Source organism: Monodelphis domestica, chromosome 4 (genome assembly GCF_027887165.1).
Source record: "Monodelphis domestica isolate mMonDom1 chromosome 4, mMonDom1.pri, whole genome shotgun sequence".
Lineage (NCBI taxonomy): Eukaryota > Metazoa > Chordata > Mammalia > Didelphimorphia > Didelphidae > Monodelphis > Monodelphis domestica.
The window spans coordinates 349,975,191-349,994,905 of NC_077230.1; the positions used below are offsets into that span (position 1 = coordinate 349,975,191).

At 42.4% G+C, this 19,715-nt stretch overlaps 1 protein-coding gene across 8 annotated transcripts in view; it reads left to right on the forward strand.

The window, feature by feature from the left end:
• Positions 1–17,769, forward strand: part of PGAP2 (post-GPI attachment to proteins 2) — a 33,194-nt gene extending 15,425 nt beyond the window's left edge. For 4 of the 8 annotated variants that reach the window (XM_056795060.1, XM_056795057.1, XM_056795059.1 and 1 more), the window contains exons 3-6: positions 14,084–14,336; positions 14,608–14,714; positions 16,928–17,036; positions 17,464–17,769. In XM_056795060.1, coding sequence (XP_056651038.1) covers positions 14,084–14,336; positions 14,608–14,714; positions 16,928–17,036; positions 17,464–17,594 — 600 coding nt within the window. In that variant the 3' untranslated portion in view covers positions 17,595–17,769. Of the gene's footprint in view, positions 1–4,835; positions 5,015–14,083; positions 14,337–14,607; positions 14,715–16,927; positions 17,037–17,463 lie in introns of all 8 variants that reach the window. The other 4 variants (XM_001363585.4, XM_056795058.1, XM_056795061.1 and 1 more) reach the window with 3 other exon arrangements.
• The last annotated feature ends 1,946 nt before the right edge of the window (positions 17,770–19,715 follow it).

Genomic DNA, 19,715 nt, shown 5'->3' on the forward strand with positions numbered 1-19,715 from the left:
AGAAAAAGCAAAATCTGGCAATTAGGTGGGTATTTGGGGGTGAGAATGAGAAGTCTAGGATAATTCTGAGATTACAAAAGTAGGAAATTAGAAAGATGGTGACTTAAAAAAAATAGAGAAGTGGGACAACTAGGTAGCACAACAGAGTGTCAGACTTGAAGTCAAGAGGATCTGATTTCAAATCTGGCCTCAGATACTTAATAGCAGTGTGACCCTGGGCAAGTTACTTAACCCCAATTGTCTAGCTCTTACCTCTTCTGCCTTAAAGCTGATACTAAGTATCAATTCTAAGACAGAAGGTAATATATCTATATAGTAGAGAAGTTTAGAAGAAGGGAGGATTTAAGAGTAAAAACAAAGAGTTCTATTTTTATTTTATTTTTTAACCCTTTCCTTCTGTCTTAGAATCAATATCAGGTATCCCTGAGGACTCTTTTATTCCCTACTTTTGGGTTGACCTTGGGCAAGTCTCTTTTCCTCTCGATGCTTCTGTTTCCTTTTCAGGAATGTTTCCTTTGATTATGAATATCAAACAAGAATGAAAGGAAAAGGGCTTGGAAAGCATGAGGGATAATGACAATGGGTTCAGGATGTCTGAAGAAGTACTGACAAGTGACCTAAAGCAACCACAGAGCCTAGCTCCAAAGCCTTCTGTTCCAGAGCCCTTTCCCCATATTGTTACCAGATGACATCAGGTCTTTTTCAAAACATCTTCTTAACTCTGTGCAAATCCTTTATTTCAATAAAATATTTATTAGGCACAAGAATGTGCAGGGCCTCTGTTTAGCACTAAAGATACAAAATAGACCCAGCCATCAAGGAGTTTACAATGTAACATGGTATACCATACATGAATCTGATATAATGGAGAGGGGAGAAAGTTAAAGGAGATGTACAAGTGAATCTAAAATAGATTATGAAAGACCTTGAATGCCAGGCAGAAGATGTTGCTTTTTACACAGGAAGTAATAGTGAGCCACTGGAGATTTTTGAGCAAAGGAGTAACATGACCAAATCTATACCTAAAGATTAGTTTGGCAAGGGCGAAGGATAATAGGTGGGTAACTAGAGTGCTCAGGTGGTATCATTGTGGTATCAGGAGAAAGCACTGAAAATAAGTTGCAAAGTTATGGGAAAAATTGGACAAAAGATGGACAAGCTAAGCAGTTATGAACAGTCTGTGATCAACATTGAAGGCAACAAGCAAATCAGGAAGGTCACAGAACCTTTGAATGTCTAAATTTGGCAGTGGCATGGAAGATGGATTAACTAGATGAGGGGGTGTTTGAAGGATGCTGTAGAGAGAATATCTTTTCAAGTTTGGGGTAGACAAAAAGACCTTTGAGGTTTCTTCCAGTTTAAACATTCTGTGAGTCCTTGTAACTAAGGGAATACTTATGTTTGCATCTGCTGAATTTAGGTTTGGATAGGACAGTATAATAAGTATACTTAGACTAGGCTAAGAGAATTAGTAAATTTATTCAGAGGAAGACTAGGACAATACAAAACAAGGTGATAGAAAACAGGGTGATAGAAATAAGCATATACTGAAGAACCCAACAATTATAATTACAATGTACATCACCAAATGGGAGAAGCATCTAAATCTGGATGTTCATGCTGGGAAGTCCCTTCTATTCATCTCCAGAATTTTGATTTGAAAAGTCCTGAGCAAAGTGTCCTCTACATAGGTGAGACTCTAGTGAACCAGTAGAAGGAGTCAGCTTATATTGACCTCATAACAAAGAAGGCATGAAGCCAAGTCTTTGTGTGACCATTTAACTGAAGTCAAAACTAGACCCGTACCACCTGGAACTAGTGTGGTTCCAAGTAGCAAAACATCTGTGCCTTTAGGCATAACATCCATGTTTTCTAGGCATCTGAGCTTCTCTCCCTCCTGGGAATGTGGCCAGTCATTCCAAGGATGGAGAAAATCAGCAAACAACACACACTCAATTCCCTGTTCTGGGAACATAGTCATTGGTCTAAGGGAAGAGGGAAGATTGCCTAGGTCACTTTGACCTAGGTCACTATATACAGGCAACTTGGAAGATCTTAATATTTCATTAATAATTCAGTCTGGGTAACTAAGGAGAGAAATACAAAATAAGGTCTTTATGGTGGAACTAGAATTAGAAAGTGGATTTATTGCTCTTTCTCAATGTGGAGCTCCAATCCTACCTTGACCCATTCCTGTTGAACCACTGGTTTCCAAACTCTTAGTGGAGGAGATGCTTGTCTCACCTCCCAAGTGAATTTCAGCTCCTTTCATCATTCAACTAGTTGTTCATTAAACATTTATTAAATAGATTTTATATGCAGAGAACTGTGCTAGGTGTTGGGGATTAGATTAGAATTAGATAAAATATGATCCTTGCCTCCATGGAACTCATAGTTTAGTAGGGGAGAAAGATATAGATGTAGATAGAGATAGAGATAGAGATATATCCACACACACATACATAACCATGATCAAATGAGATATTTGTAAAGCAGCCTGGAACATTATAGGTACTATGCAAAAGCTAGTTATTATTATTATAACTATAGAGAATAATACAGTAGCACATCAGAGGAGAAGCACAATGTAGTGTTATTTCTGAAGTGGGCATCCACCCTGCTGATGTCTCAGCCCAACTTGGGTCCATCTATCTTCAGGATACAAATAGCCCTACCTTCATCAAGTCCTCCATGCAGCAATGGAGCAGTGGCACTCTATTTCCCTGTATCAACATGGCTTCCCAACTCTTTCCCCAAAGTGAGGACCACTTGCTGGCAGAGTAGCAGTACAAGAACCTGATAGAGACAACCTAAGATTCCAAGTGTTCTTGGCTTCACAGGTAGAGGGAAGGGAAAAAGTTAAACTATAGGAATAGATTGTCCTTAGGTTGGAAGTCAGAACTTGATGGACTTGATGCTATATGACAGATAGGGAGCATCATGACTTAAGGGCTCTTTGACTGGGGCCAGGAGCCATATATGTTAAGGTAGGAGTTGTAGCTATGTCTCAGGTGGGATTTGTTTGTGACCAGAGTTTGAGTCAGTTTCAGCCCAACATCAAAGATCACTTAGTCTCTGGAATTGGGGGTTCATTCTGAAGCTGGGATTCAGCCGCAGTCTGGGATCTACTGCTCAACCTGTGGATGGGAATCAGAATCAAGATTAAGTCTGTGTCTTTGTAGGTTCTGTGCTTCTAGATTTAATTAGTGTCAGATGAAGGTGATACTTGGGAGAGATCTGTCCCAGGGGGTGGGACATATGGTTATCAGATGGGACAGAGGCCAGTTTCCTGGAGCAGGTGGGTAGAACCAAGGCCCATGGAGAAAGAAGGATTGGCCAGATGGTAGCCTGTGGGGTGGGCAGAGGAAGGAGGACCCCAGAGCCCAAGTCCCGCCCCAACCTAGCTTCACTGTGAACCCAGGAATCACTGCTTGAGTCCTGCCTCCGATCTGCCAGGTGCAAAAGTGTGAGTAACCTCTTTCCCGGGAATTGAGAGGATCCCATAACCAGCACTGTTTCTCTGTTAGTCTGGTTTTCTGGGGCTAAGGGTATTTTCTCAGAGTTTGGGTTCCAGCTTCCATTCTGCTCTATGGTCCATCAGATGCTAGTGGAATCCAGTAAGCTCTGCTCTCCACTGCTAGCCCAACCCTGGGCTAAAAGTCAGAATGCCAGTCAGCTTTGCCCCCGACTCACTGTGTGGCCATGGACAAGTCCCTTTCCTTTCTGGGGCATTCACTTTCCCCTTCTGTAAAATGAAGGAATTGTATTGGATAATCTCCAAGGTCCATTTCATTTCCATGCCTTATGATTCAAAATGGAGGGCATCGTGGCTAATTTCCTCTAGGCTCAAGGGCTGTGCAGCAATAAACTTTAAACACTAGCCTTTGTCCCTACCAAGAGCTTCTCAAGAGCAAGAGTCCAGGCTGAGTTCGATGCATCCTCTGCTGCTTAGCTAATTCACAGAAAGCTTGGCAAGAGAAGGACTAAGAGTCATAGAAGTAGGGGTCAGGCCCTGGGGCCCTGGCATCTTGCCCAGGTAGGGACTGGGGTAGCATAAGACCTGCTGGGCCGTGGCTGAGATCTGGCTGTGCCTGGAGGTGACATGGGACAGATGAGGCGGCTTCTTTGATGCTTCTTCCCCAGAAGCTCTCCCAGGCTACTCTATGGTCACTCATGGGTGCTGAATAGGAATGTTGTCAGACCAGATTATATGGGAGATGAGGTAAGGAGGGGGTTGGGGGGCATCCTGCTTTTCTGCCTTAGGACCCTGAGACCCCTTATCCCCTATACTAGCATGATCAGAGGGAAGGAACCTTTGGGCAGAATGGGATCCAAGTCCCTGCTCCTCTGTTGACTTGTTTGGGCAAGTTCTTTCCCAGTCTTTGAACCTTGGTTTCCTTCTCTATCAGGAGTTAGATTTGATCATCTAAGACCTCTTCTAGCTCTTAAATCTATTCTGTACTCACCCTCTGCCTTTTTTTGTTTGTTTGTTTGTTTGTTTTCTTCTTTTAAAATCTTCTTTTAAAATGTTTCTTTGTGTCTCTGTCTCTAGTTCTTTCATGGTTATTGTATCTTTTCTGTTTCAGTGTCTGTGTATTTTTCTCTCTCTCATATGCTTCCCCAGTCTTTTTGTTTGTTTCTCTTGTCTCTTTTTCTCTTGTTCTTTTTCTTTGTTTCTGTTAATTTGTATATATGTAGCTCTCATTCTTTTCTTTGTTGTATCTATTTCAATTTTTCTCTTTCTCCCAATACTCTTCAAGAGGCAGGTTCTTTTGAATTCCAATCTCAGTAGTGCCATAGACCCTGTCCTCTCCCCCTTCCTCATGTCCCCTCAGGCCCCCTCAGGATGCTTCCCACGACCTCTCAGCCCCTGGACTCTGAAGGGATTGTGTTTCGACTGCGCTTCACTTCCGTGGCCTATTGGGTTATCACCTTCCCCGTCTTCGGCTTTTTCTTCTGCATCCTCTGGTCTCTCTTCTTCCACTTTGAGTACACAGTGGCCACTGACTGTGGGGTGAGTTCTGGGGCCAGTGGAATGGGGAGGGTGAGAATGCTCTGCCAGAAGGGAGGACCTGGATAGAGAGAGCTGGCAGGGAGGGGGAGAGAGCTCTAGCTATTGAAATGACACAAAAGGAAGCAAACTTGGAGAGAGGTAGGTACAGGGATCTATCTCCTTTTGTCCCTGCCCCTTGACTACAAGGCCTACTTGTGGTCAACTCATCCCACATAGAGATGGCACTTTCTTGGGGGAGCAGATACTTGTTGCAGAGGACCCTGGACTAAGGGCCAAGAGACTGGTTACTGGTTTTAGCTCCTATCTTACTTTGTGACATTGGGTAAGTGCCTTCTCCTCTTCTACTCCCCTCCATTATAAAAAAGATTTAATTTAATGACCTCTACTATCCCTTTGCATAAAGATTTATTGGGTGCTGACTTTGTTCAAGGCCCTCTACCCCCAGTGCAGATGCAGTGATTAAGACCTGTATAATCTCTGTCCTTAAGAAGTTTATAGTCTGCAGGAGACCCCTTCCCAAAGAGCTCTCTGGGATTTTCCCTGGTTAGATGATATCTTTGGTATTCTACTCAGTTGTGGGGGTTGTTTGTTTTTTCTTTAACCTTTACCTTCCATCTTAGAATCAATACTAAATGTTGGTTCCAAGGCAGAAGAGTAGTAAGGGCTTTTGGGGTTAAGTGACTTGCCCAGGTCACACAAAAGTGTCTACGGGTAGATTTGAAATCATTTCTACTCAGTTCTTGATACCATATTTAGGAAGGACATTTTTTTTTAAGAGCATAGTTACAAGAAGGCAACCAACATAGTAATGAGACTAGAGGGACTTCACCTAGTATATTTTCAGTTGAAGGAATTAGGAGTATTGAACCTGGGGAAGAGAGGACTTGTGAGGTGAGACATGGTCACTGTCTTCTGGTATTTGAAGTACTTCTATACAGAAAATAAATTCAATTTTTTCCCCAAAGGGTACAACAGTAGGGGAATCAATGAAGAAAGGTTTAGAGTAGCAGGTTTGTTCTTGATGTAAGGAAAAACTATCTAACAGATGTGACCAAAAATGAAATGGACTTCTCTAGTGTGAGGAGGTCCTAGATTCTTAGGGAAGTTCTAGGGTGAGGCATAATAATGGAAGTCTGAAAAGTCAGCAGCACAGCCAGGAGGGGAAACAGATACAGGTTAGAATATATGGCTTTTTCTGTGATTATTAGATGATGACAGCACTTAATCCCTATGGCCCTTTTTTTCCCTTTTTCTGCCACTATCTCTGGGATATCTCAACTTCCCATTTTTCTTTTCTACCTACTCTGGTCATAGGGGTGTGTTCTCTAGAGCTTTTTCTCAAGGGACAAGAAAATATGTAGATTCAGAAATAATAACCTAGGAAGTAGTTGTTAGCTGTGCATATAAATGAAATATACCCATCTACTCTAAATTTTCTTGGCTATTCTGTTGAACTAAGATTTCTCCAGTCTTTGCCTGGGATTTTCTCTTGGCCCAAGTTAGAAACCAAGCTGGCCCCAGATGAGAATACATTTTTTGCACCAGAATGTCCCCAGTTGGTTATCTTGGTTGAAGCTCATTGGCCTATTTTACCATCCCTATTTTGCTCTCATTTAATGAGTCCTTGCCTTCTACCAAAGAGAAATTTCTCATCCCTTAAAAAACATAATATAGGACCCCTCCTAATATCTACACTAAAGTATATCATATGATATGGGAAATTGATGAGAGGAGAGGTCATTTCTAGATGAGGGGTTTGGGGAAAGACTTATGGAGCTGATGGTTTCAAAGCTAGGTCTTGAAGGAAGAGAGGGAGTTCTGAAGACAGATGAGAAGGAAACACATTCCAGTCATGGGGGACAGTCTATAAAAATGTATGAGAAGAGGCAAATGGGTGGCTCAGTGGATTGAGAGTCAGGCCTAGAGATGGGAGGTCCTAGATTCAAATCTGATCTCAGATACTTCATAGCTGTGTGACCCTGAGTAAGTCACTTGACCCCCATTGCCTAGCCCTAACCACTCTTCTGCCTTGGAACCAATACACAGTATTGATTCTAAGACAGAAGGTAAGGGTTTTAAGAGGGAAAAAGTATGAGATAGGAGAAGGATCAGGGAATAGCAGGTTATCCAGTTTAGATGAAGCTTATAGTTTATGAAGGGAATTAATGTGTTATAAGACCAGAAAAGTAGATTGGAGCCAGATTGTAAAGGACCTTGGAGTACCAGACTGAGGAATTTGAACTTTATTTGATAGGTAGTGAGGAGCCATTTTGAGATTTTGAGTTGAAGAAGAACATGGTTAGATCTAGGGACATGTGGTAACTAGACAGAATAGTGGATAGAGCATTGACTTTGTATCAGGAAGACCTGAATTCAAATTCTGCCTCAGATACTTACAAGTTGTATCTTCCTAGAGTAGTCACTTAATCTTTATTTACCTCAATTTCTTTAACTGCAAAATGAGAATAATAATAGCACTTATCTCCCAAGATTGTTGTGAGGATCTAATGAGATATATTTGTAAAAGGCTTTGCAAACCTTAAAGCAACATGTAAATGCTAGCCACTGTTGTTATAGTTTCCTAATTTTTATAACCTTCCTAATCTGTGCATTAGAAGGGTTACTCAAGTAATATTTAAAGGATGTGTTGAAGGGGGAGTCACTAGACAGTGGTCCAATTGAGAGAACAAGATCTATAAGCTTCTAACTCTGACCTTCCAGGAAAGGATTCTAGGCTCTAAGAAGGATTTCAAGAGAGAGGAGGCACAAATAATGGAATTTTAGGTTGACAGAGATTTTTAAACTGAGGCAGGGGAATAGCATTGTGAAGATCTTTGACAGCGGGAACTCTCTTCTTACTTCCCAGAATTCTTCTGAGCAAATCTTCATGCTTTCAAAACTTAGTTCTCCTTCATGTCAGAAATGTCCAATCTGAAACCTTCTTCCCATGTGCACCCCATTTTGTGCCAAATAACAATGACAGATAGGAGGAAGAGACTAAGGCCCTTCTCTCCCTTTCTTCTTCCTGAGTCTGTAGTCTCAATAGGACAATGAAACTTCTACACAAAGGCAATGGTGTAAAAGCTTTAAGAATTCAGAAGAGGTAGAGATCCTGGAGGGCTGGTATGAAGGTTGGGAGAAGGCATTTAAGGTTCTAAGAAGAGGTGGTGAAAACTATGGGCCTTAAAGGAAAAGTACAAAGGTGGAGGCTTTCAAGGTACTAAGTAAAGGGATAGTAAGAAAACTTTCAGGTTATATTTATTGAGTTAACAAGTTGTCCCATTTTAGCCAAAGTGTGTGTGTAGCAAAAGAAATTGTTGTGGGAAATTAAGGCAGGGTTCTGTATACCCCAAACTTCAGGCTAAAGAAAATGGTTTCTCTCTTATAGGCTCTGGAGAGCCATGGCAGGCTTGGTAGAGATATAAGTAGATCCAGGCTATGGAAAGATGACCTTAGCTTCATGCAGAGGGGAGATGATGAGAAGGCTGCAGTAATGCAAGTGAGAGGGTTAAGGTCTAGACCAGTGTTGGTGAACCTTTTCTGAGTTCAAGTGCTCGGAAGGCAAATTCAAGCTGTCTGTGAGCCCCGAATTATTGGAGAGAACTGAGGGAGGGAGTGCTTGCTTTGGGCTATTGGACAGAGGGACAGGGCATGCAAAAAATGTCCTCTGGTCCTGGGAAGAGGGGGAACAGAGCAGCTCCCCTAGTACTGGCTCTGTATGAGTGCCACTTCCTTGCCAATACTGGTCTAGACTCAGGTGGGGATTATGTGGATAGAGGAGAGAGGGGAAGGGTGCAGAGATTTGGAAAGAGAGAAAGGATAGGCTTTGGGGACTTATTAGGTGTTGGGATTGGGGAAGGAGGATGATCTTTAAGGTTCCCCTCAGCTCTTCAGTTCTGTGGTGACTGTGAGTCCAAGATAACTCCAAGGATACTTCAATGCTTTAAAACAAAGGAATGAATCTCTAATGGCAGAGTGGTAGAAGAGAAAGTGAGGGGAAAGATCTTTTTAGCCAAAAGGTGCTCTCTATTCTCTACTATGCCACTTTTTTCAACCTAAAGATCACAATTTGAAGTTGAAAAGGACATTGCTGGGGTGCTCACAGATGGAGCCATATGGAGAGGGGGAGAGAAAGATGACTTCAGTAGTTAGGTAGTCTGTACTGAGTAAATCAGCTCAATACAAATGAGAGAGCACTGGCTCTTAAATCAGAGGAACTGGTTCTAGCTCTCCCTTCTATCAAGTTCTATCAAGGTCACAAGTATCAAGTTACTTGTGACCTTGAGTAAGTTAGTGTGTGGATCTGAGTTACTTTTTTAAAAAATAATATTTTTTCACAAATATGTGAAAAAACAATTTTTTAACTTTTGTTTTTTTAAACTTTGAGCCAAATTCTCCTCCTTCCTTCCTTTTTCCACTCCCCTCTCCCTGAAATAGCATTGTAATCTGGTAAAGATTTTATATGTGTAATAGTGTAAAATATCTTTCCACATGTCATTTTGTGAAAAATAAACAAAAGTGAAGAAATAAAGTGAAATATAGTATGCCTTGGCCTACATTCAGACTCCAATCAGTTCTTTCTCTGGAGGCAGATGGCATTTTTCATCATGAGTCCTTATGGATTGTCTTCGATCTCTATATTGCTAAGATTAGCTAAGCTATTCATAAATGCTCATCATATAATAATGCTGTTAGTGTGTACTCTGTTTTCCTTGTTCTGCAAACTTCATTTTGCATTAGTTCATGTAAGTCTTTCCAGGTTTTTCTTAAATCATCCTTATCATTTCTTATAGCATAGTAATATTTCATTAAAATCATGTACCATAACTTGTTCAGCCATTCCCCAATTAATGGATATCCTCTCAGTTTCTAATTCATTGCCACTACAAAAAGAGGTGCTATATTTTTGTATAGACAGGTCCTTTCCCCATTTTGAAACATCTCTTTGGGATAGAGACATAGTATTGGCAATGCTGGATTGATCCAGGATATGCACAGTTTTAAAGCCTTTTGAACATAGGTCCAAATCATTCTCCAGAACAGTTGGAACATGTCACATCTCCACATTAGTGTCCCAATTTTCCCATATCCCCTATAACATTTATTGTTTTCCTTTTTTCATGTATTAGCCAATCTAATACGTGTGAGGTGATATCTCAAAGTTGTTTTTATTTGCATTTCTCTGAATGACTTAGAACATTTTTTCATGTGAGTATTCCCTTAGTTTCTTCATCTGAAAACTGCTTGTTCATATCCTTTAACATTTATCAATCAGGGAATGATTTGTACTCTTATAAATTTGACTCAGTTCTCTACACAATTGAGAAATAAGTTATTTATTGGAGACACTTGCTGTAAAAAGTTTTCCCCGGGTTTCTGCTTGTCTTCTAATCTTCCTTGCATTAGTTTTGTTTTGTTTGTATACAACCTTCTTAGTTTAATATAATCAAAGTTATCCATGGATAAGGGAAGAATTTGTGACCAAATAAGAGATAGAAAGCAATATAGGATATAAAGTGGATAACTATGTGCCTCTAATCTAGTAATGGGAGCACCCTTTCTGTCAAAATCATGTATCCTTTGACCTTTATTGTGGCATAGGTTGAGATGTTAGTTAGTATATACCCAGTGTCTGTCACACCTAGTTTTCCCAGCAGTTTTTGTCAAATAGTGATTTCTTTTCCCAAAAGCTTGGATCTTTGGGTTATGGTCATTTGCTACTATCTATTCCACAGATCTACTACTCTATTTCTTAGCCAGTATCAAACTGTTTTGATGATTTATAATACAGTTTGAGATCTTGTGCTTCTAGGCCACCTTCTTTCACATTTTTTTTCATTGATTCCCTTGGTATTCTTGATCTTTTTTTCTTCCAGACAAATTTTATTATTTTTTCTAGTTCTACATAATAATGTTTGGGCAATTCAATTGGCATGATACTAAATTTGTAGATTTAGGTAGCATTGTCATGTTTTATTATATTGGCGCAGCTAACCCACAAGCAGTTAATGTTTTTCCAGTTGTTTAGCTCTGACTTTATTTTTATGGAAAGTGTTCTGTAATTGTGTTCATATTATTCCTGGGTTTGTCTTGTCAGGTTGACGCCAAAATATTTTATATTATCTATACTTCATTTAAATGGAATTTCTTTTTCTGTCTCTTGTTGCTCTGTTGGTAATATACCTGAGTTTCTTTATAACATACTGGGATAGAATTATATATCTCCTAAGATCCCTTTCATTGCTAGATCTATGATCCTATGTATTGAATTACACAAGCACCAACTCTGTGGAGAGCATGGGGTTACACATGGCAGTAGATAGGGTTAGATTTTAATTTTTGAAAAAATTTAGCTAAAACATGGCCCATGCCTTCAGGAACTCACAATGTTGTAGGGAGATAAGAAATTTCTAGAGTATCATTTACACTCCTATTATCTTATTTCTCACTCACTTCTCAAACCTTTGCAATCAGGCTTATAATTTCTCACTAAAACTGCTCTTGCTGAAATTACTAACAGTTTCTTAATCACTAAATCCAATGTCATTTTCTCAGACCTCATCCTCTTTGACTTCTCTATGGTTTTTGATATTAGTGACCACTCAGACTTTTTCCTGGCTACTCTCTCTTCTTGCTTCTAATCACATTGCTGTCTTTAGAAACTCCAGTTACCTCTCTGACTGAACCTTCTAAAGTGTACTTTGGTGGATCATTTTCTATCTCACCACTTCCTTGACTCTTTCTTTTCCTTCATCCTTTATATCCTATCAGTTAGTGGCAAAGCCATGTCAAGTTTCCCTCCATAATATGTCTTGAAGCAGTGATGTATCCTACATGAAAGGTAGCATGGCATACTGGATAGAATTTTAGATCCAAAGTTAAGACTGATATTCAGATCTACTGCTCAAATGAGGTTCATTCATGTAGAAATGACTTTTTTTTTGTTGTTGTTGATACTCTTCTTCACATGACTGCTACCTGAGTTCAGGCTTTGTCACCACTTACCTGGAATAGTGCCTTAACTCCTAACTGGTCTCCTGGTTTTCAGGAATTTTCTTTCTTAGTGTATCCTCCACATAGTTGTTAAATGAACATTCCTAAAATACAGGTTAGACCATGCTGCTCTGCTGCTCAGAAATCTCCAGTGCCTTCCTATTACCTTTTATAGCTCATTCTGGCAATTGAGGCCTCTTCAGTTTGTCTCCTGACTACCTTTTCTGTCTTATTTTATTTTGCTCCCATCACCCATCTCCATGACTTTGCACAGCTGTCCTGCCAGACTTGGAGGAACTCTCTGTTCTCATTTCTGCTAGTTTAAGCCTCCTTCAAGGCCCCAACTCAGGTGACACCTTCCACTTAGAGCCTTTCCTAATTCCCTCTACCCTGTCCTATTGTTAATTTTGTTTTTCTTTATTAATGGTCTTATTATTATGATATACTTAGCATAATGCCTGGCACATAGTAGGTACTTAATAAATATCGATTGATTGATTAAGTCTGTGTTATTCTCAGAGGAGGGAATAAGCTTTTTGAAGACATTAAGTTTTCAGACTTTAACTTCCTTATTCCAGCACCACTGATTTGCACATTTTTGAGGGTGATCAGACTGTTCTTTCATCCGTGGGGGGATCAATGATAAAGCTTCTTCCCCTGATTTGCAATTGCTCTGCAACTTAGTTTTTTTTTTAAACTCCTACCTTCTGTCTTAAAATCCATACTAAGTATAGGTTCCAAGGCAGAACAGTGGTAAGGAGTAGGCATAGGGATTAAGTGACTTGCCTGGGGCCACACAACTAGGAGGTGTCTAAGGTCAAATGTGAACCCAGATCATTCTAAACTCCAGGCCTGATGCTCTTTCCCCTGAGTCACCTATAAGCTCCTTTCAACTTATAGTCTTAAGAGAAATCCTTAGAACACCGAGAGACTATGCTGCTTCTCCAAAGCCATGCGGTCATGTGTCATAGGTGAGATTTGAAGCCAGGTCATCTTGATTCTGAGGCTAGCTTTCTATCCCCTCTAAAATGCCTGCCTGACCTCCAAAGAGCGTGTAATAAATGTATGTTGAGTTGAATTGAATTGAAAGCAAAGAGGAGTATAGAGGCCATTCTAGGCCTAGGATATAATGTGAACAAAGACCCAGAGGCAAGAGAACCTTATTAGGAGGACTGAGATTAATCCATTTTGACCTGAGCATATAGTACAGGGAGGAGTTTGATAGGAAATGGGACTGGAAAGGTAGGTATGTCTGAGTTCACTCTCTTCCCTGTGGCTCCATCTGGACCCCTGGGAATTGATGCTGATGATAATAATAATTTATCAGTTCTAACTCTACAAGATTTACAAAAAAAAAGTGCTTTTCTCATAACCGCCTGGATGTAGGTATTTGTAAGTATTATTATCCTCATTTTATAGAGAAGGAAACTGAGGTTCAGATAACTCATCACAGTCTATGTGGCTACTGATTCAGGGGAGGGCGGGGAGGAAAGGACATCGTTCACACCTTTATTGAGGCTGGAATCTGGTTGGGGAGGCAGGGCTACATTTGGTTGGGATGGGGGTGCATTCTGAGAATGCTGTAGAGCGGTTGAGAATCATGCTGTTCTTACTCTTAAGATTGCAGGAACTGTCACCATTGACTAGGCTTAGCCAGGAAAGACACAATTACTAGTGATAATAAATAAAACATTGTTAAATTGTTATCAATCAGTATCGTATCTAGGCAGTTGTGGGCAACAGTTTTGTCTATGATACATCTCTGATGATGATGATGATGATGAAGATGATAGTAGGGCCATCTCTGACACTGATTAGTTGTATGGCTGTGAGCAAATTAGATCAGTTCTCTGAGCTTCAGCTTTTTTTCATTTGAGGAATAGAGGAAATAGTCTTTACATTAGCTGCCCATCTCATAGAGTTGTTTTAGGAAAATACTTTGTAAGTGTTAAGCCTGTGGTAAGGTAGAGTAGTCATATCTGCACACTTTCCCTGAAGGAAGAACCATCCTGGAGATCCAGGCAGCCCTGCCCCTCCAAGGCCCGGTCCACTCCACCCCATCCCTCTTTGCCTTAGGTACCCAATTACCTGCCATCGGTGAGTTCAGCAATTGGTGGGGAAGTACCCCAGAGGTACGTTTGGCGTTTCTGCATCGGCCTGCACTCCGCCCCCCGCTTTGTGGTGGCCTTTGCCTATTGGAACCACTACAGGAGCTGCCCTTCACCCTGCCTCGGCTATGACCAGCTCTGCCTCCTCAACTTGGGCCTCAACCTCGTGGAGAATGTGGCCCTGCTTCTGCTCACCTATGTCTCCTCTTCAGAGGACTTCAGTATGTGGTCTCAACCTGGCTGTGGGAACCCCCATTCTGAAGGGGAGACATGGCACTTGTCCTCATGGAGCCCCCAGGCTGAGGGGAAAACATTGCCCCTTCCCTCAGGGAACTCAGGATCTTAAGGGGGAAGCATGGTTCCTTTGCTTTCTTCAAGGAATCTTGAATCTGAGGGGGTCCAGACTTGGAGGCCTGGGATAAGATGGGGGCCCACATGGGAAGGGTCCTTGGGTGACAGAGGGTGGAACAAGCTTATCACTCCTTTCTCCAGCCATCCATGAGAATGCCTTCATTGTGTTCATCGCAGCAGCTCTGGGCCACATGCTGCTAACCTGTATTTTGTGGCGTCTGACGAAGAAACACACAGTAAGTTTGGAGGTAAAGGACACTGTTGTCTCTTATTGGCTTTGGAGGTTTCAGCACTGGGTTTGGGAAGGAAAAGGGGTGAGGCAACAATTCAGGGCTGGGGGAGTGGACTAGAGAGGACCAAAGGGCATGGAATAGAAAGTGGAAATCCTCAGAGGGATCAGGAAAGCAGAAAAGCCTTTATAACTCTGGGTCCACTTTGAGGGCTGGGTACTGAGATTGTGGGGAGGAGTAAGGCAAATCAGAAGCAAGAGATTTCATGTGTCAAGGACTTTAGGTAAGATTCCTGTGGGGGAATGGAGAACTCCATGAAATGCCTGAGATGGGATTATGGGGAATTTGGAAGGACTTGCCAGAAGGTATTTCTGCCAGGGAGTGTCTGGAGGCATATGTTTCTAGGCACATGTTTCCTTTAGCCTTATTGTTTGTTCTTTAGGTATCTTCTGGTATTTCTGTCTCTAGGTTATCATCAGTTATTACTGTCTCAAGCCATTTCTGTCTATCTCACTGTTTCTTAGTCTCTCTGGCCAGCCCTTAAGCACTCCTCTTTCTGAGATTCAGTAATGTCATCTATAAAGTTTTAAACCATGTTCAACCTCATAGGGTTGTAGTGTGTGAAACAATTTGTCAATCTTAGAGAAAACATGACCATTCAAGAAATGTGCATCCGGATCATCACTGTCCATTTTGGCCATCTTTGAGGATCTCTGGCTATTGGTATATCTCCCACTCTTTCTGACCATTTCTATGGGTCTCTGGCTGCCTCTGTGTGGCTCTCTCTTTGCCTTTTAGTCCAGATTCCTCAAAGAATCAGCATCCTGGCTATTCACCTTTGTCTTTCACGTCTGCCAGTCCTACTCTAAACCCTATTCTTTTATCTAGTTTGAGGGCATACCTGGGCTGTGGACACGAGGGGGCACTGTGTTCCTGGTCAGAGCCTCAGATCCTTTTGGGGTGGGAGCTGACTGGCTCCAGGCCATGTTGGGTAAAGGAGAATGTGGGTGAAGGTAGAGTCACTGAAGCCCCTGACAGACAAGTTTTCTTCTCTGCCCTTCCCCACTCCACTCCCCACTGTCCCAGTTCTTCAGAAGTTACTTGCAGAATGGTAGTTGGGGGTTTTCTTCTGTCTCCAAGCAGCAGGGCCTCCAACTCTTCCACTACACAAGGTTTGCCCTAGATGCGAGAGGCAAGTGGTCCTAGTGTGTGACAGGCCTCACATTGCTTGAGCCAGACTCTGGGGCCTGGGATGGGAGGTTGTGGGATGAAGAGATGGAGGACAGAGTGATGAGAGCTGGGGAGAGCAGGGAGATTAGACTCATGGGATGGAGAAATAAGAAAATGGACAACAGAGAAATGGAACAAGGGGACGATGGGGAAGTGGAGACATTGGAAGTTGGGGGATTGGGAAAGGAGGAAATGGGGAATGTAGGGAAATAAGGAGTTGAAGGTGGGATAAAGACTCAGATGACTGTAGGTCCTGGGGCCCTCTAAGTCATAGGGTAGGCCTCCAAGTTTGAATGACAGGAAAGAGCAGTTTGGGTGCAGGCGGGTGATGGGGGAAGGGGGATGTGGCTGCTCTAACGGCTTCTCCACCCCCTCCCTCTCCACTGTGGTTTCCTCTTTCCCCAGTAACTGCAGAGGAGGGAGTCCTAGTGGCAGTGGCTCTAGGTGGTTTAAAGGGTGGGGGAGGCCAGGACAGGGGCCAGGCTGAGGGAGCCCAGACTTAGGGAGTACTCATTGAGATTCAGGCCTAGGGTGGGAAATGGTTTAGTTTCTATGGGTTCTCTGGAATTCTTTTTTTTTTTTTTAAACCCTTACCTTCCGTCTTGGAGTCAATACTGTGTATTGGCTCCAAGGCAGAAGAGTGGTAAGGGCTAGGCAATGGGGGTCAAGTGACTTGCCCAGGGTCACACAGCTAGGAAGTGGCTGAGGCCGGATTTGAACCTAGGACCTCCCGTCTCTAGGCCTGGTTCTCAATCCACTGAGCTACCCAGCTGCCCCCTGGAATTCTTAATTAACAGGCTTATACCCTGTATGGTTTCCTACCCTTACCCACCAACATATACACATAAGAATGCTTATGCCTACTTGTACTGAAAACATGCCTGCTGGGGTTGGGTACCTTTGTCCTGGGCAGTGGGGATAGGAGAAGCAGCCTTTCCTCACAGGGGATGCCTCCCCATTGAAGGACCTGCTAGGTAACTAGTTATCTATCTATCTTCCAGGATCGTAAGTCCTACAGCTGGAAACAACGGCTTTTTATCGTCAACTTCGTCTCTTTCTTTATGGCCCTAGCTGTCTACTTTCGGCACAACATGTACTGCGAGCCAGGAGGTGAGGTTGGGACCTGACTCGGGTTGTTCTTGCTGATGCAAGGGACCTGTTTGGCCTCTCTCCAAGGGAAAGGCTGTATCAGAGGAGTGGTGAGGACCGCCATGGGGGCATTGGTTCCAGTTTAATAGCAGCATTTGATAGAGGCTATATTGATGTGCCTTGATGATTTTTGCATTGTGTGGTGAAAGAACACTGGATTTGAGTGAGGATACTTAATGCTGCTCTATGCTTGGGCAAATCACTACTTCTGAGCACTCAGTTTTTTCTTTCATAAAACAAGGGAATTAGATTAGAATGTTTTCTTAAGAACCCTTCCAACACTTAACTCTAAGATTTCATGTTCATCTCCCAGGCTATACTGGGGTGGGAAATAGGCAGGGCTCTCTGGGCCACTTTGTTCACTTCCTTTCCTTCTCCCCACCCTTAGTGTACACCATCTTTGCAGCTCTTGAGTACACTGTGGTTCTGAGTAACATGGCCTTCCACATGACTGCCTGGTGGGACTTCGGGAACAAAGAGATGCTTATCACCTCCCTAACAGAAGATAAAAGATTCTGAGCATCCCTCTCACTACCCCCACAGCCAAAGCCAAGAAGACTGGGCCAGGCCTTGTTGGAGGAGACCCTGCCCAATTAGAAGGGTGCAGAGGGGATAGAGAATGCATTCCCTGCCCTATCCCACAGATTCACCCACCTCAGGAACTGATGGAAAAAAATATAAAACTTTACTCCCAGCTTGCTCTGTGTCATCTCTGCTGGGCCTGGGTGGAGGGAGGCCAGGGAATAGAGGGGAGCTATGAGGGTCAGCCAACATACCTCTTGCTCCAGGGCTCCTCCCCTCAAATCTCTCAACCTCTCTTCCCCTTAAGTATAATGTCCAAATTCAGGGAGGCTGTGGTGCCTAGGCAGTTTTAGGATATAGCAGACCAGCTTATTGGGCTTAGATGGGCCTTGGATGGAGGGGGAAAAGGAAGAAGTACCTCAACCAAACGAAATCATAAAAAGTATGAGACATAATTAGCCCTGAAAAATCTCCCACCTTTCACTATCATTGCAGCATTAAGTGCTGGACTGCTGCCTACCTATTATCCCCCTTCCAAAATTGGTGACTTTTCCCTTTTGAGTTGCCTCTGGACAGTGGATCTGGGACTGGAAGTCAGTTTTACCTGGTTTTTAATGCTACTGTTATTTCAGGAACCTTCTCTATAATGTTTGGATTAGATGATTTCTAAGGCCCTTTCCCCCTCAATACCAGTTGTCCTGGCTACATTTTGGGGGATGATGATGTCACAGTATGGTTAGCCCTTTGTGGAGCCCTACTTCCTGAGTGGCATCAGATTATCTCCATGGCCTTCACTCTCCCCAAAGAAGTTGTTCCAGATATTCTGGATTTCTTTTCTCTACCAACTTTTTTTCTGAACCTTTACTTTCTGTCTTAGTAACAGTTCTAAGCCAGAAGGGCAAGGGGTAGGCAGTTGGAGTTAAGTAACTTGCCTAGGGTCACACAGCTAGGAAATGTCTCAGGGCAGATTTGAATCCAAATTCTCCCAACTCCAGGCCTGGTGCTCTGTCTACTGTGCTACCTAGCAGCCTCTCCAACTCTTCTTTATGTAGACTGCAAATCATATTGAGCAACAGATAGATAAACCCTACCCTGAGTTTGATGGATTACTTCTGTCCATCAATATCAATAATATCCTAGTTCTGTCCCAAGGACTCCTCTTCACCTTCACTCCAACCCAGAGAATTCTCTCTCTCCCAATTTCATCTGGTTCATTGGAGTCACTTCCCACCTTAAGGGATTCTCTGGTTGTACATTTAAAGAAAATACTTTTTTGGGGGTCAATAGTCTAGGAACATGTGTCCTGGAAATATTGACGGTTAGGGAACGCTCCTTATTTTCAGTGAAAAAACAAAAACCAGCTCTGTCACAGGTTACCTAGTGTTTACAGGTATAGTTGGAAGCATTAGCATGGCAGGATTCCAGGGAACTAAGCCTTCCATCTGGAGTAAACCAGACTTCCAGTTAGAGTAGTACCAAGTACTCTATGTTCTAACATCCTTTTTTTAGCTTACACTATGTACCTTTGTTCTGGTATAGGTTTGAGAATCAGGTGACCTAACTTTTAGTCCAGATTCTGCCAATCATGTAACCTCAGGCAAATCCTTTCTCCCTTTTCGTGGCTATTTCCTTGTAAAGTGAAGGGATTGAAAAAGATAGTCTCCATGCTCTATCTCCTTGTTCTTCAAGATTTCTGTGGCAGAACATTTAATTGTCAATTTGTCATCAATATTGTTGTGGTTATCCTCTTGCCTCCTGCAAGTTCTTCTGGTCTAGCTCCAAACCCTGTTATTAATCCCCCTTCCTTCAGGCCAGGAATGTAAAGGTAGGTATTCAACCCCTTGGGTAAATGGCAAGATTAACAGCACTTTGGACATTTACAGGTACTCTGGACCTGGTGCTCAAGACCCTTGGCACTGGGGAATTTGAAGAGGCTTGATGCTTCAAATTCTACATTGGGAGGACAACTACTCCTGAAGAAAAGGGGATAGAAAAAAAGGCAGATTCAAGATGGCAGAAGACTAGATGTCCTGGGGATGGGGAAAACTTAAGACAGAAACGTTTCTCCATCCAGGGTCATTCTTGAGAAGTACTCCTCAAAGTGGCTATGGCTGCACC